The sequence below is a fragment of the Fusarium mangiferae genome, assembly GCF_900044065.1.
Source record: "Fusarium mangiferae strain MRC7560 genome assembly, contig: FMAN_scaffold014, whole genome shotgun sequence".
Lineage (NCBI taxonomy): Eukaryota > Fungi > Ascomycota > Sordariomycetes > Hypocreales > Nectriaceae > Fusarium > Fusarium mangiferae.
The window spans coordinates 1,469,395-1,486,150 of NW_024573934.1; the positions used below are offsets into that span (position 1 = coordinate 1,469,395).

The window sequence follows — 16,756 nt, forward strand, 5'->3', positions numbered from 1 at the left end:
CAGACTGACGATCGAGAAAAGAGACAACAAGCCATATATTTACTGCGTGCAGAACAGAACAGAACAAATCTCATTCACATCGCGTACAGTCCTTTCTACTACTCAATCAGTCATAGGCTTCATTGGCCTTGACACGGTTCTCAGGTGGCACCAGACCGTGAGTCGCCCTCAGCCTCAACGTGCTTCCATCTGCAGAGATACAAAAGTTTTCCTTCATAATATCCGGGCTTCCTTTGCTAAATCCCTCGGAATCAGATCCCGGTCCTCGATCCGCAAGAGCGAGAGCGAGAAGGTCCGGCACAGACTCCCATGAAGATGAAGTAATGCCTGACCAGATCGACCAGATCGAGTACGCCATGACAAGGAGTGCATAGACGTAAAAGACGGCCATGGCGCCGCGCATGGTCAAGCTGTTGTCAGCAAATGCGAACCCGGTTACCCATGTCTCCATCTCTGCGCTGAAGAAACGAGCCTTATCATCGTCTGATACAGCATACGGGCTGCCTCCAGGGCCAAACACCTTGCCGTCCTGCGGCATGAAACTTCTCCACCACTCACCATCGGGATCAGCCAAGGTTGTAATGGCTGTGATGTTTGGAGTCGATCGGCCCAAGCCGTTGGCCGCCAGCGATCCAAGAACCGCCTCCAGATGCGCCGTAGACTTCGAACCCTTCCCATCATTTGTCCATACGCCGCTATTGAGAAGCATTTCGTGTATGACGGTCCGATTCGTTCTTGAATCAACGGGATTAAGGTATTGGGCGAAGCTCGGTGCAAGATGGACGCGCTGGCCGTAACCCGGGCTTCCTATCCATGAGCCCCCAAGCGCTGTGGCAATAGGCCCCGAGAATGGCGGGTATCCTTTACTGGCGAGCGAGACTGCATCGCCACTCAGCTCAGTGGTAATCCACCGTGCATCGATCATACATCCATAAATATCAGCTGCCTCGCGTGACTTGTTGGACGGAACAGCGACCACGACACCAACAGAGCTGTTGGCAATGACTGGTGCCGAGTCAAACCACAGCACTTCAGGTTTCCTCAAGTCAGGTAGAGTATCTGATAGCCAGTCGCTCACGACGTCCTTTGTGACGTTCAGAGTTGTTGGCGGAAAGGTCACAAAGTCAGGGAATATGATGGTCTTTGCTTTGGCATCGGTCACGGACGTCAGCTCACATCTGGTGTTGGTGATCGGCATCGGTGCATTGAGCTTGTGGGCAAGCTTTTGGAAGTTGTTGAACCGAGTCTGCTTTCTCTTGGCCGAATCGTCCGCAGCCTGTTCCCAGTGCAGTGACGTTGTGATGCATGCTTCAGCGGGCCCGAGATGCGGCATTCTGGCGACGGTATGGTTAGGACTATTCAGGTTGAACCATTTCTCTCTGACATCCACTACGAGATTGACCAGCGTCGAAGAGTGTCCGGCAACGAGAATCTCGCTCGGTGGCCGTCGTATGAACAAGCCATTGTCCACTTCACCTGATAGAGGCAGCTTGGAGATGAGCTGGCTGTTGATGACATCCCATTGCCAAGAAGGGCAGCGCTCATTCCCAGTAACATCACAGGCAGATCCTATTGTGTTGTCTTCCGTCAGGACGCCAGGAAACATTTCATCTCTGGTACCATTGAAGTAAACGAAACTGCCACCGGCTCTCCAATCACCCTCCTGTGGCATCATGGCAACAGCACTGAGCGAAGAGGCGCCTAGTGCCATGATCGTGCAAACAAACACTGTAATAATGAAGCCGATCTTCTTCCAGGTCTGTGAGAACTTTCCCTTGACAATGCTGAAGAACTCCTCGGACCACAGGAAGCTGATCTCGGATATTTGCTGCCCCGCTACCAGAGCGCCGTATGGAACAGACTGGCCGATCGTAAACTCGTGTCGGATCATGGAAAAGACGATGGCGTTGAGTGACAGCACGATGAACATTTCCATGAGCTTTGCAGCAAATTGAATACCGAGTTTCTTCTCGACATCGTAATTGGGCTTGCCTTCGAGTTCCTTGCCGATGTAGTAGTTCTTGAAAATGTAGAAAATCAACGTGATGATGCCAGCTATGGCAGGGAGATGAACCAGAGCAGCCAATATTGCAGTGAGACGGTCTTTGACGATGGGTACCTGCCGGTTCCTCTTCTTTCGGATCGATGCTTCGAGGGCTTGCATGCGCCATTTCTTCAAGATTGTCTTCAGTCGCCAACTCGATGGGTTTGTCTTCCCGGACTGTCCCTCCAGGCTGTCGGAGGAGAATACAGCAGCATTTTTGTTTCCGCCGGCTGATGCCCTACCGAAACCAGCATCGTCGTGTTGTGTTAGGTGGCGCAATTCATGTTCTTCCGATTCAACAGGCTCGTACTGAGGCTGCGATTTTGGTATCGATCTCTCGGCCATGATTCTTCGATCGCAGCAGAATAGACAACGTATGGTTGCAAGATCGAGAAGGGGGCAGGCTGTGTATTTATTAATGTAGTCTGCCTACCCCATCTCCATGCATGCTATCACAGTGGGGGCTATAAGTCACAGGTGGACAGGGAGTAGAGGCTTCAAACTGGGCAAAATTGATTGTTTGAGTATGGCCTTGGCTAGGTAGGAGCAGGATCCTAGCAACTTTTCGCGACCTGCTGAACATGGCAGTAAGCGAATCCAATATGCCATCGTCAAAGACATCGCAGATCAGTAGACAGAAACAAGTCTTAGGCTGAATCCCAAGCGTAAGATAGCCACAGCTTGCCGAAGTCAAGACATTGCAGTGCTCGAAGCAGCAGCATACCGACGACTCGAAACCTACTGACAAACCAACCATGTGGGCAAAATGCACGACTCCATGTTTCGTAGCACAGCCTCAAACAGGGATCTTACATTGTGGACCACCATTTCAGCCCTGCCAAATGGTGGCAGGACTCGGAGTTTTGAGGCTTTTAAGTCAGCTCCGCCGTCCCATTTGAAGATGGATTTGCATCGGTTAGTTCTACCCTTGCTAAACCAATCCACATTTGTCAATTTGCCCAAATTCCTGTTGCTGGACAAATTGTTAAGCGTAAGCGCTAAGGGAAATGCCCAGGAACATGATCCTGCCAGACGAAATTTGGCAAGGATTGTCTTTGGTCAGGCGCTTAATACTTTATCTCACATTGCAACACGGCCGGGGACGGCATCCAAATCAAAATGATTACCCAAAGATACCTGATTAGGCACCTACGCCAGGAAAGCCTCCTATCCCCCCTGTTTTGCTCAAGAGACGGTAGAGGGATGTGGATGCTACTGAATTGAGGTGCTGTGGATGGTCTACCAATCCAAACTGTTATTTGCCTTGTTGTATACCTATCTATATACTAACGGTCATGCAGAGCTTGGGAATGAATCTTTTTAATGACTCTGTAGCCTGACATGATGCACAAAAACTAAGACGAAGCTCCTTCCAAGTCCTTGAATACTATGCCATCTCCCATGCTTCACTCAGTATTTGCGCACCAATATCTTACCTACTCAAGCCAACAGTAAGATGGCAGTTCCGCTTAGCGATACATGTGACAGCATTGACGCTATTCAAGGCGTTTTGTAGATACAGCCGCCACTGCTTCACAAACCTCAGGTCGGAACAAAGATGAGGCGCACAGGCGTTTATTGACTACTTCAATCTGGAAAAAGCAGCCAGTCAATGATTGTGAACAGTCGCTAGACAGAACCACTGAACAAGCTTGAGGCTCTTTGTTCAAATAACATAAACTTGGTGGCTGTCCAGCTGACCAGTCCCCATGTTCAATAGTTCCTTGAATGTTCCCCCGCCCAGCCTCAATACTGGTGTCTGAGCACTCGCAGTCCCTGGTTGGTTTATGCTTACCAACAATAGTATTTGTTCACTTATGAATAATGGCAGTTTCTCCGCTCGAGACAGTATATTTCTGTCTCTTTTTCATTCTCTTGTTCTTAATCAACTGCCAATTCACACCCAACACCAACTAATCGTCACAAGTCGTTTCAAAATACAATCAACATGCCTCCGAAAGCACAAAGGCACGCAAAATCTCCGTCCTCCCCCAGCAATAGTACCATGTTTACACAATTTCAGAAACTGGACCCCGTGATCCAGCGTCTCATCTGGGAATATACACTCCCTAGCTCTCGAGTGCATCACGTCGAATACATACAGTCCGTCCCTGCACTTGTCAACCCTCAGGGTCGATATCTTAACATTAAGTGTCCTCCTGTACCCGTTGCATGTTCGGTATCCAGGCAATCACGCTATGTTGCGAATTTGTGCATGACGCGGTTCCCCCTGAACACAGCGTTCAATCTTGATAGGCATGGTATAATACCATATGGCTACTGCAGTCCATATGATACGCTATACGTCGAGAAGGTATTCCAAAGCCAGAAAGTTTGGAAACTTGGAAATAATCCTTTTTGGGCCTTGGCATATGGCCTTCAGGCAAATGACATGATGCACGCCGCGCTTACGGAATTTCCAGCTTATCGAGACTTATTTGCAGGCTTCACTCCCAGTCAGAACATCACACTTGTTAAGATAAAGGAGGTTGAAGGCTTCGATGAACACCGGTATTGTAGCAGAGTCCTACCAGCCGATCCAAATGATAGTTACGGGATTGAGTTCGAAGAACCATACCATGCCACGGCATTTGAGCGAGATATGAAAGCATGGAGATATGAGCAGGCTTCAAAGGCTAAGAAGAAAGGTAAGAGAATGCCAGAAATAAAGATTTCTGAAATGGCTCTTGCCTGCGAGTGTGTTTATGTGAGGGAAAGGATGGAGGGGAAAGTCAGAGAGCTGAACAGGAGGATAGCGTCATTAGAGAAACTGTAGCAAGATAGCCTAGAATGAACGATAGAATGATATTTGGTACCCCGAACAGTTGAGTGCACGGTATGAAGCTGGAATGGTTTGAATTGCTTCTTGTGCGATAAGGACGCGTATATGAACTGCTGGATCGGTACGAGGAATACCAGAGCTCGTCTAGGCCAAACAGGAAATCGTTGTCACATCATTCCTCATATACAATTTCTGTGCGTTACTTGACAACAATATTGAGGAAATATCACGAGAGGTTAAGGACCAGATCGATCGGTATCGAGAAGCGAATTATGTCGAGCACAGTCGGAAGTATTCTGCAACGACTCTTGACCATAGGGCCTTGGGCATGACGGAACCTGCACTAAATACTGGCACTACATTAATCTGAGGGTTAGTGCTTCAGTTTAAGGCATGTGGATACTCCCTACCAGCAGCACTTCCCTCTTATAAGAGCAATTTCCTCTTTTCGGCAGCAATTCATCTTGCCAACAGCGATTGCTTTGTATCACAAGCAGCTACTTCTTAACTGAGGTGCTGCCATGGTATTCAATGCTGATAGTTTGTCTCTTTGGTCTCGTAATTGAGTTCCGACAACTTGTCACAGCCTACTCAAAATACAAACTCATTCACATCAAGGCACAAATCGACCGAGGTAATACTCAAAGCTTATCTTGTTAATACTAGGGGCCATGCATTCTAGACATCTGTTACTCACGCTCTGCGACCCGTGTTATCTTGCAGGCGGATTCACTGAAATTGCAGTAATAAGGAGCAAGTCTGTATTGCGAGTCCTCGTGATTCAACAAGAGTAATGCCTATAAAAGAAAGGTTCTACGACCGGTGAATTCGCGTTTCTTCTTTTTTCAAATCACACAAACAAAACACAATCCTAGCCTTCAACATCCAACAGCCCAACCAACGACTTTAATCTCACTCACGTAAACTAAAAACATGCCTGCTCCAGCTCGACCCAGACCTCCTAAGCCCTGCCCAAAACCTGACCCTCCTCCTCCTCAGCCCTCTAGAACCGCATGCCTCGGCCAGTTAGGAAAATGTTGAGGTGTTCGGCCGAAGAACTTGCCTGGTGTAAAAAGAACACACTCAAGCAATGGATTTTAAGCACATTGGGGATGGGGAGCTGAATAACACGGGTACTTTGCTTGCCAAGAGCTTAGATACTTAAAAAGAAACATTGATATCGATCATTTATTCTTCCATCAAAGCCCATGCCCATTCGGGAGCGTGCCAGCTCGATGCAGATCTTGCGTGTCTGCATAGGTAGCTCAAGATGAGGGCATGCATTGATTATGAACATCAAGCTACATACATTAATTCTATGATTTTACACCGGACTCATGTTGAACTGCAATGTGCCAAATAAAGGGACATTGTCTATTCTGGGCTTTTCATTACTGTATAGTTTGCTATGTCGACATGGTGTTGATTTCCGAACTAGGTAATCGAAGTCGCGGTAAGTTGCTTCGCCCATTGAGGTGGGGCCTACGGCGCTTTCACCCACTATAAATCCACTGTAAATATCCGGTATTTTCAAGGCCAAACACACTGGCATTGTGCTAAGAGGCCCTTTCGAAATTCCAAACCTTTTCGTAAAAGGAAAACGGAATCTCCTCCCAATAGGTGGAACAGCCAGTTCTCATATAGGCCTAATATATACGTATATGGGAATCTATATCGATGGTAAAGTCTGAGATGCCGTTCTAGCCGTGCGCCGGTGACACAATATCTCGCGAAAGTGGTGTTAGACGCACAGAACCCACCGATATGGTAGGAAACCCGGCTCTCCTTGCTATCGTCGTAGCAAAACAGCAAAGATTGTCGAGATATGGAGCTAGGATAAAGTTAAATCTACTCCACTGCAACGATCGCTATCGTCGATGCTCAGATGCAAGCCCTCTCCCTGATCAATAAGCGAATCGTAGCGTTATTTGCTCCATTCTTGAAACCTTTCGCCCCTTAGTCGGAATCCCCGAACTATTCTTTACATCCTCCCACGAACTGCCTGGCATTTTGGCGAATGACGGTCTGCGAGTTAATAACTCATCACCCACTTCCCGGGCTGTAACGTGGGATCGGGGCGGCCCGACTCCGACATCGTGGCCAGTAATGCCACCCACTCTACTCCTTCCAAATCTCTATGTCAAACCAACAGATCCCAATGCACTCAAGAGTGGTCGCTTAAAACATGGATAATCCACAGTAGGTCCTCTTTTTATGTAATTTGTCGATGATGTGAAGATTGAGATGATGGCGACATCACTCTAGGGGCGAAACATGGTGTTGCAAAACCATCATAAACAAGATATGTAGTCCGTACGCTACAGCGTCTCATCCATTTGTGAAATACCAAGCCTAGGTAGCCTATTACTTCCGAGAGGCTATCATCAGCTACAAGATGGGTGAGTAGCCTCGGGCCATATCGAAGCACGACTAATGAGTTGTTGTTAGCAACCTCAGTTGAGGCTATTCAAGACAAGAGCCCAGGGCTCGACCCCGAGGCCAACGCCGTGTCTCTATCCAGTAGCACCTCGGATCGATTACCCCCGACCACCGAAGAGCAGCAGAAATTAAGGAAAATAGCAGGACGTATCCCATGGGTTTCATATCTTCTCTGCATTGTTGAGCTTGCAGAACGAGCCTCATTCTATGGTTGCAAGACAGTCTTCAACAACTTCCTCCAGTTTCCGCTCCCTAAGGGAGGCAATGGAGCCGGAGCTGTAGCTAAGAACGACCCCAACGGCCATGCGGGTGCTTTGTAAGTTCATTCGATATGTGACTGAACTAACGGTTGACTAACGTTATTGGCAGAAACCGAGGCTTACAGTTTGCCTCGGCCATGGTTCTCCTGTTCAACTTCCTTGCCTATGTCATCCCAATCTTTGGTGCGTGGCTCGGCGACACAAAGACCGGCCGTTTTAGAGCGATCATGTATGGAGTCATCATCGGCGGCGTGGCACACGTTATCATGGTTGGAGGCGCAGCTCCTGCTGTTCTCAAGGCCGGCAATGGGCTTGCGCCGTTCATGGTCAGCTTCTTTCTTCTCGCCATCGGAGCCGGTCTGTTCAAGCCTAATGTTGTTCCTCTCATCATCGATCAATACACCGACCAGACAGAATATGTCAAGACACTCAAGTCTGGTGAGCGTGTCATCGTTGATCCTGAGACCACTATTCAGAGGATCATGTTGATCTTCTATATGTGCATCAACGTTGGTGCGTTTTTCATGATCGCCACAACTTACATCGAGAAGTATGTTGGCTTTTGGCTCGCCTTTCTCCTTCCAGGCATCATCTACATCCTCTTGCCAGTGCTGCTCATGTGGCGGTACAAAACCCTCAAGCGCGCACCGCCTCAAGGATCTGACCTCAATACCTTTTTCAAGATCGTTGGGCTGGCTATCAAGGAGAACAGAGGCAAAATTTGGGCCAAGAACTTTTTTGACTCAGTCAACCCATCCGTTCTTGCTGCGAAGGGCAAGACAGCTTCTTGGGATAGTCAGGCAGTCGAACATGCTCGCAGGACCCTCTCCGCGTGCCAGATCTTTCTCTACCAGCCACTATTCTACCTCAATAACGGCGGTGTTGGTACTGTTTTATCTAATCAAGGAGCGTCGATGACTACCAAAGGTGCACCCAATGATCTGATTCACAACTTTAATCCACTCACATTGATGGTCTTCGCACCCATCATGTCGTTTGTTCTTTACCCTCTCTTGAACAGACACCACATCAAGTTTGGCCCCATCAGTCGTATGACTGTCGGCTATACTTCCGCCATCATCGGAAGCATTGTCGGTGCAGTTATCCAGTGGAGGGTCTATAAAACCTCGCCTTGCGGATACCAGGCTTCAACCTGCGATAGTGTGTCCCCGGTTTCTATCTGGTGGCAGCTGCCTACTGTTATGCTGGGAGCTATCGGTGAGCTTTTTACCGCAGTCACTGCATACGAGATGGCATATGCAAGGGCGCCTGAGGGTATGAAATCTACTGTTGTCGCCATCAATTTGGCAATGCAGGCTCTGTCTTCGGCATTGGCTCAGATCTTGATTCCTTCTATCAACGATCCCAGTCTGATCGTAAGTAAGACTGTCCTTATTCTGGTCACTGGCTAACATATTCTTCACAGTGGGCCTGGGCTGCTCCTGGAATTGCTCTCTTCGTCCAGACCATCATCTTCTGGGTTCGACATCACCATGTCAACGACGAGAAGTTCTTGATTCGTGAGACTTTTGAAGAAGGTGATTCCTCATTTACGGAAAAGAAATAGGTCAGTTTGGGGGATTTGAGTACCAATGAAGCTCAAGCTTGCTTGTAATCCCTCGACTCATATTGCGGCGTGGTTTCAACTTTGAAGCGACTGGCGATTACTCATCAACGCATCGTTGCATCAACCATCAATTTCTCGCCGTCTCATATTCCCTGTGATTGATCAACGTGAAAATTACCACCGCTTCAGCTTGAAGTTTCCGAAACGTCACATGCATGTCGATATGCCATTGTGGTGAGACAAATTCCCAAGTGACTTTTGTTGCATTTTTAGACGATTAGAGGTGATCCTATATCATGTCTTCAGGCCTAGAGACCACCAGTCATTCCAGTTAGAAAATGCCGTCGGACATCGAATACCCTTCAGTGCTTCATATCTTTATAAGCTGAGTCTGTTGTAGCCCTTCAAGTATCAGTGAGACGACCTTGATCCTGATAGCTCGAAAATGGAAAGACCGCTTCCTAGCAGCGTTAGCACTCGTCTCTTTGGATTCAACGAAGTCATCAGTCAGTTTGGTAGTTGTAATCCAGTGCAACTCTCTAGGAACCCCGGGAGATGAAGTCCGTAGGAGTATGGCATAGTATTTCTCCTCCAATCTTACTATTTAAGCAAGAGTCATGCATGCCGGAGGAGTAGCTGTGAAGACTTCAGGAAACTTGCACTGCAGATACACCATCTCACCTTGCTCAAAATGACAACCACGACGCCACCGTTGACTAACCTCGCCGAAGCTGCATCTCAAGCAGGTCGTGGTTCACTTCACGTTGCAGTGTCACTATGGAAGTTCAGCAGCGGCAAACAGGAGCCTAGTCAGGAACCAGCCAAGAGTGGCTTTTCTTTAGCTAATATTGAAAGATCCGACAAGCTTCAGACGTTCTAGGATTATGTCAATCGCAAAGTTGAAGGCAAGCTGAAAGGTTGGCGTAGTGCGAGATTCGCCGAGTGCATGCAAGTGGCAGCATCGGTCTCTGTCATCAAGACTGATGACTTTAAAGTCCAGTTACGACTGGAAAAGGCTTGCTGAAGCTACGGTGGTTGATGTAAGCCACAAAAGAGCTGTACTCGCTCAAGTATACTGACATCTCTCAGATTGGTGGATCTAGTGGACACGACTCTACCACCATTGCTTGGGCGTTCCCTAACTTGAAGTTCATTGTCCAAGATCTTCCTCAACTTCGGACCTCTTTCTATGAGCAGGTACCTGCCGACATCAAGTCCCGGGTCGAATTTGAGCCGCACAATTTCTTGCATGCCCAAAGCACCTAACGGGACGTTTATATGCTCAAGATGGTGCTTCATAACTGGCCTGACGAGTTTGCAGCAAATGTCCTCAAACATCTGGTACTGAACCTTGAGTGTGGTTCACGAGTCCTTGTTGAAGCTGTGGCTCCTCCGAACACAGCCGTACTACCGTTTGAAGCGCTGAGTCATATACTCAATGCTGCAGACATGCATATGTTGCAGTTCTTCAATTCTCAAAAGCGCAGCTTGCAGGACTGGACCACTGTGCTCGCAAAGGCAGATGAGCAGTTTACTCTCACGTATGTATCAGAAGTTCTCGGGTCTGTGCACCAGTTCCTTGAAGTTGGACTTCGTACATAGAGATCAGTAGACCAAGATTGCCAATATGACATCAATTATAAAAGATTGACCGAATCTGCAGAGACGTCTTGAAGGGCCTACCGGTTAGTAATAAATAAATAAGTCAGAATCATCATCCAAGCCTGAGTGTCCTGAATATTTTAGGTGCTGTCTGTTAAAAGAATGCTGCCTTACAGCCAGGAGTTAGTGGCTAGCTAGCATGCAGTAATGAGGAAAACAGAACGATTCTAGGTTAATGTATCAATGTGCAAAAAGTGAGATCCCATTTCTGGGAATCAATGACTTGTTGCGGTTTGTGTGGATCGAACACACGACCTTCAGATATCGGTGATGAAGTTTGGCTTCAGTCTGACGCTCTCCCAACTGAGCTAAACCCGCGACTGAGGATTATGTCATAGTAGCTAGAATATGAGTATGTGTTTGCACACCTTGGGAAGAACGTACCTGGCTGTTGGCCGGAGGTGTCCAGACTTCTGATCATCAAGTACCTTACTTATAAGAGTTCTGACAAGAGATTGTTATTGTCGCGAGCCCCGCTGTTTAAATATTAGACCAGAGATAGTTAGGAAAACGTAACATCATATAGAGACAACGGCCAGGCGATCATTTCGTTGTTTAATTCTCTTTGGCTAATATACAAATTCTATATCACAGATGCTTCAAGTTGAGCTCCCCGTCGACATCCGATTTCCAAACAATACGCTGCATAACCTCGTAAACTATGGATTTTGATTCTATCTTTACTCGTTATCTCTAACATCGATGACAGTTGACTTGAACTTCCTCGCGGGGACCTTGCGTTTGAACAAGATATCAGTCTCGCGGTATGATCGATCTTTGAGCTCAGGAAGGAAGAAGTAGGCTGAGACGAAGCAAATAACTGCAGTTCCTCCCCAGACATAGCCGCACTTGCCACCAAGGTTCCATCCGGTAGGGTTCAGGAGCCGTGAAGCGAGATAGATCATGGGGATCTCGGCAATGTAGTAGGCAGCACGACCAACGCCTGTGCTCAGAGCACGAAGTCGGACAGACGAGGTCTCGGCAATGATTGTGTATGAGATGGGTCCAAGACTACCAGCATAGACGAAGGATATCAATATTCCAAGCACAGCTTGCGTGTAGTTGGTGGCGGTGGTCTGGTTGATTGTGGCTACGATGCCGAGGATGAACAAGAAGGCGACATTGATGATTGTTCCCCAGAGGTAAATGGTACGGCGGCCGAAAGAACCTGTGATGGGGAGAGACAAGATGTTGGCAACGAACTGGAGGCACGAGTTGATGAGGTTGAGCTGAAAGGCTCGCTCGGTTGAGACTCCAGCTCCTGAAATTGAGGTTAGCGGAGCGGTTTGCGGGAACGATCATGAGTGATACTTACGTTCGAAGAAGAAAGTGGCTTGGTTAGCGATCAAGTTACCGGCAAAGTTCTGCGAAGCGTAGATCAAGCAAGTAATGATTGTCCGTCTCAAGTCGGTACCCTTGACGAGGTCGAGCAGAGAAGGGTTGCTACCCTCCTGTTCCTCAATCTCGACAGTACGCTCCATCATGGCCAGCTTCTGGTGAGCTACCTCCTTGTCATTACTTCCGAGGCGCTGAATCGAACGCAGTGCCTCCTCTTTGCGACCTTTGCGAATGAGCCACCATGGAGACTCGGGGGAGAGGAAGACCAGAATCAAGAGCGGGGTCTGCAGGCTAGTATTAGAGGTCGAAAATGATTGATGAAGTTTGGGAAACACTTACTGGGAAAAGCCATTGCAAAGCGAGAGGCACACGCCAAGCCCACTGATCATTCCTCTTATTGTAGGCATAAGTAGCACCAGCCACGATGATGGATCCGATAGACCAACTCATCTGCAGGGTCGCTGTACAAGCGCCACGAAGGGCAAGGGGCACGATCTCGGAAGCATAGGCAGGGGAGTTGGCAATGAAGAAGCCCCACGGTACACCTTCTAAGGCTTGTCCGACGACAAGGAGTTCCAGCGAGTTGGCCTGCAGATCTGGTTAGGCGCCGTCTGGGGACTGGGGTAGGTTGACGACTTACAAAAAATGAGATGAAGATGGTCGCATTCATGAGCATCAGGGCAAAGATTGTTGTCCATCGGTAACCGAACTTGTTGGTGATGGGTCCGGCAAGGAAGACACCCACGAAAGCACCACATTGTCCTGCCTGGAAGAGCGCGCTCTGCCATCTTGTTGGAATGGTCCAACCTGAGCCCTCGACGTGGACTCCGTAGTGTTTCTGGAAGGCGGGAAGAGCGACAAAGTTTCCGTTCAAAAACATATCGAACGATTCCATGACCTGGGAGAACAGACGTCAGTAGCCATTTAGAAATGAGGACTCTTGAGATTTACTGACAATGGTAAAGCACATGATGAATGCCCAGAAGCAAGCCCAAGGATGGGCCTTCGCGGCAGCCCAAACACCCTGCTCATGCTCGCGCTGTTCAGCATCAAAGGCATCATGCATAAGATCGTTGTTCTTCAAGACTTCCTTGTGGTCAAAGTCGGCATGACCGAGCTCGTCCTTTGGCTTGAGGACCTGTTCAGACATCTTGATGACTAGCCTGCAATTGCATCTGCCAAGATAGTGGTCAGAAGCCAAGAAAGCAGGTGACGGTTAAGGTAATTATACATAATCTCTTAGCACGACTCTCCGCATTATGACCCAAACCTTGTCTCAAGCAGATAGGTGGAGTTGTGGAGTTCTCCGTCAGATACGGTCCTTACTATTCTTTGCATCCTATAGGTGCGCGTAACGTTGACTCGGCAATACGGCAGCGGGCAAGTTCCGTCACCAGCGATTCATAAGCCGGGCTGATCCCCGTATCGGGTAGTGTACGAGTTGCGGCTCTGATCGACCAACCGATTGTTTCACTTCTTCGTTCTTCACCGGCTTCGAAAGCGTGTGACATTCGTGACGGGCCGAATGCAACAAGAAACCATGCCGTTGATAGCTAGTCTCCGCATGGAAAGCCTGCGGGGAGAAGGTTGGAGAAGGCCTTATCCCCATGGGCATTGGGGTAATTCCCCACTATGTTGCGCAACGTAGCATCTGGCCTCGGCTTTTGTGGTGTCACTCTGCCCGAGATAATGTGTTTGAAATTTTCCTTGGAATGGACTGGGGCCTCTGAAGCCTCCACGGACCCCATGGGGGACGGAGGTATTGGAGAATAGAGGGGCATGCTCTGTGCGGGGTGGATTGAGGTAAATTTCTACAGCACGATCATCATCATCGTCTCGGGCTTCTCTCCAGATCAGCCTGAGAGTTCTCCGAGGGATATGTCATAAATATTCCTGAACTAGCATAAACCTTGTTATTACATCAGAGGTGCAGTGATGAAGCCAGAGATGTGTACCATTCACTGGCCCTTGATCTCTTTCTTCCGAGCCTTGACATCCCCTTTTATCCCTTTCACCAATCCCTTGACTTCCGATTTGAGCGCTCTCTTGTCCTCCCTTGAGATCTTCCCGGTCTTTTTAGCCGTGTACAATTCTTGAAGAAAGCCGGTCACGATTGTGACTGCGGCTTGGACCGCGCATTTGGCACATTGATCGCCGTGCGTCAGGCTGTCAACGGCGTCGGCAAGACCTTGGAGCTCGGCCTTGGGGCGGTTTTGGAGAAGCTTGTTGAGGTGAGGCGTCTCAGACTGTCCGTGGACTTGGCAGTCGTTGGCGCTTATCGATACGGATGGAGTTTGTGTCTTGGTGTCCGAATGAACCGGTGATGAAGTCATGGTCAAGATCGAGCAGCTTGCAATACAGTAATAATTAAGATAAGATAATAGAATTCTATAGGAAACTCCAACATCTATTTTGCCTCTTTACTTTATATGCTTACAATTTCGGTATTTTGCATCGCAATGAAGGAGCAAGCCTCCCCGTCCATTACCGAGATCACCGAGCGGAGATTTACAGACCAGCCGGAGCTCACAACGGCTGTAGGGTAGTAGATGTCGGTATGATTTGCAAAGGTGCAATACCTCCTACTTTCCGCTTAAGATTATACATACTCTTGAGTTGCTTTCTCATAATACATGACAAGTATAGTTTCTCTGGTCTGAAACTTATGAAACTCGTGTCGCTGCGTGAAAACCCTGCTCTTGCTTTTAAGTTGATGAACCTCATCAACTAGGTAGTGATGAAGGCCCAAATTGTGAACAGCGCTAGCAACAATGAGATGCCTCAATCAACGGTCTCAAACCTCATTCTTCGCTGTTTTCATGCTTGTATACGCTCTACAAATTTGCTCGAGACAAATACTATGACCTCCACCCTAAAATACATTTGTTTAAGATTGAGTGCCGCATAGCCAGCTCTATGACGCAGTGACTCTGTCTCAGCCAACAGTCTCGTCGCTACGCCTGAATTGTAGCGCTTACCAGTCAAAATGGACTATTAACATAGTCCGTTGTCCGCTATCTACATTTCCATTGTCCGGAATGAGGTACATCTGAGCAATTGGGAATTCATATTAAAGCTGGGAATGAGTGCCAAGAAAAATGGACCGGATGTATTGTTAATTGTAGAGAACCATCCGACGATTCCGTATTTTCAGCCGCTCCAACCAAATGTCAGGCCTCAAAGTCCTCGTGTCGGGAGCCTCAATCGCAGGACCTGCGACAGCCTACTGGCTTGCAAAGGCTGGCGCAAGGGTCACAGTAATTGAACGCTTTCCCGCTCTGCGCACCGGCGGACAAGCCGTCGACATTCGCACCGCTGGTGTTTCGGTCATGCGAAAGATGGCAGGGTTGGAGGCTGCTGTGAGAGCCAAGTCGACGCAAGAAGAAGGGATCAGCTTTGTTCGCGAAGATGGCACGCCTTACGGAGTTATCAGACCAACTGGCAACCCGGACCAACAGTCGCTTGTCTCAGAGTACGAGATCTTACGTGGGGATTTATCCAAAATTCTGTTCGATATGACAAAGGACAACAAGAACATCAACTACCTATTTGATGAGCAGATAACGTCGATGCAGCAGAGTGAAAAGATTGCCGGCTCTATCACAGTCACGTTTGCAAACGGTGCGGAAGCCTCGGCGTACGACTTGGTGATTGCTTGCGATGGCGCGACGTCGAGAACGCGTGCATTGGGACTGGGATGTAATGTTGGTGATCACATCGTCTCAACCAACTGCTGGTCGGCCTACTTCTCGATACCCCAGGACGTCCTCAGCGGAAGCAAAATTGGACAGGGATTCAACGCAGTGAGAGGGCGGAATATCAGCATTGGTACGGATCCCGCAGGCTTCAGTCGCGTCTTGCTCATGTGCATGAATCCGAGAGGTAAGTCAGAGAGCGCGGACGCGTTTCGCGAGGCTTCAGCAAAAGGGAACGACGCGCTCAAGAAGTACATTGCGCAGCATTATAGTGACGTAGGATGGAAAAGCAGTATCGCTCTGAAGGAAATGATGAGTTCCAAGGACTTTTACGCGAGTGAGATTGTACAGGTCAAAACACCGACCTTGTCCAAGGGGCGGTTTGTCTTGGTTGGTGATGCAGGATACGCAGCAGGTCTCACAGGCGGTGGAACCAGCCTCGCCCTTGCAGGCGCTTACATCCTGGCAGGAGAGCTGAGCAAACACAAGGGAGATATCACAGCTGGTCTTGAGGGGTATGAGCAACAGATCAGGCCTCTGATCAACAAGATGCAGGTGATTCCTCCGCTCATCACGACAATCTTGGCGCCGCAGACAGCTTGGGGTATTTGGCTGCGCAACAATATTTTCGCCTTGGTCGCGTGGACGGGGCTTGTCGAGTTCGCTCAGCGGCATATTGGCGCTGGCTTTGGCGATGCGAAAGCATTTCCAATTCCCGAGTATGATTGGGAGAACTGAGGGCTGATGCTTTGCATAAACCTAGCAATGCAATATCGATAAGCAAGTTCGTAATGACAAGCACTGATGAAAAGCCAACCGACGCATAAAGAATCACGCCAGTTTATGCTGTGCTGAATAATTGTGCACTGCACCCGCACCAGCCCCTCCATTTCCCAAGTGCAAGCTCCAAGGTTGTGCACCGACGCTCTAACAGATTCAGGAGCTATACGGAGAGTCACAAAGTCACAG

At 48.6% G+C, this 16,756-nt stretch overlaps 6 protein-coding genes and 1 non-coding gene across 7 annotated transcripts; 3 read left to right on the plus strand and 4 right to left on the minus strand.

Moving 5' to 3' along the window:
* Nucleotides 1-106: 106 nt before the first annotated feature.
* FMAN_14678 (uncharacterized protein) lies at nucleotides 107-2,389 on the minus strand (the record flags this gene model as incomplete). The annotated part of the gene is made up of 1 exon (XM_041823035.1): nucleotides 107-2,389. The coding sequence occupies one exon, from the start codon at nucleotides 2,387-2,389 to the stop codon at nucleotides 107-109; it is 2,283 nt and encodes a 760-aa protein (XP_041688656.1).
* A 4,832-nt stretch (nucleotides 2,390-7,221) lies between these two features.
* FMAN_14677 (uncharacterized protein) lies at nucleotides 7,222-9,092 on the plus strand (the record flags this gene model as incomplete). The annotated part of the gene is made up of 4 exons (XM_041823036.1): nucleotides 7,222-7,225; nucleotides 7,275-7,581; nucleotides 7,635-8,901; nucleotides 8,952-9,092. The coding sequence occupies 4 exons, from the start codon at nucleotides 7,222-7,224 to the stop codon at nucleotides 9,090-9,092; spliced, it is 1,719 nt and encodes a 572-aa protein (XP_041688657.1).
* A 691-nt stretch (nucleotides 9,093-9,783) lies between these two features.
* FMAN_14676 (uncharacterized protein) lies at nucleotides 9,784-10,694 on the plus strand (the record flags this gene model as incomplete). Its single annotated transcript, XM_041823037.1, has 4 exons — nucleotides 9,784-9,965; nucleotides 10,093-10,132; nucleotides 10,182-10,289; nucleotides 10,380-10,694. 4 exons carry the CDS (start codon nucleotides 9,784-9,786, stop codon nucleotides 10,692-10,694), a joined length of 645 nt encoding a protein of 214 aa, XP_041688658.1.
* A 287-nt stretch (nucleotides 10,695-10,981) lies between these two features.
* On the minus strand, nucleotides 10,982-11,072 carry tRNA. Its single transcript is given in 2 exon segments — nucleotides 10,982-11,017; nucleotides 11,036-11,072. It is a non-coding gene; the product is annotated as a tRNA-Phe (tRNA).
* A 362-nt stretch (nucleotides 11,073-11,434) lies between these two features.
* On the minus strand, nucleotides 11,435-13,242 carry FMAN_14675 (uncharacterized protein; the record flags this gene model as incomplete). Its single annotated transcript, XM_041823038.1, has 5 exons — nucleotides 11,435-12,015; nucleotides 12,070-12,376; nucleotides 12,432-12,680; nucleotides 12,733-12,990; nucleotides 13,048-13,242. 5 exons carry the CDS (start codon nucleotides 13,240-13,242, stop codon nucleotides 11,435-11,437), a joined length of 1,590 nt encoding a protein of 529 aa, XP_041688659.1.
* An 808-nt stretch (nucleotides 13,243-14,050) lies between these two features.
* On the minus strand, nucleotides 14,051-14,425 carry FMAN_14674 (uncharacterized protein; the record flags this gene model as incomplete). The annotated part of the gene is made up of 1 exon (XM_041823039.1): nucleotides 14,051-14,425. One exon carries the CDS (start codon nucleotides 14,423-14,425, stop codon nucleotides 14,051-14,053), a length of 375 nt encoding a protein of 124 aa, XP_041688660.1.
* Nucleotides 14,426-15,259: 834 nt separating this feature from the next.
* FMAN_14673 (uncharacterized protein) lies at nucleotides 15,260-16,525 on the plus strand (the record flags this gene model as incomplete). The annotated part of the gene is made up of 1 exon (XM_041823040.1): nucleotides 15,260-16,525. One exon carries the CDS (start codon nucleotides 15,260-15,262, stop codon nucleotides 16,523-16,525), a length of 1,266 nt encoding a protein of 421 aa, XP_041688661.1.
* Nucleotides 16,526-16,756: the final 231 nt, after the last annotated feature.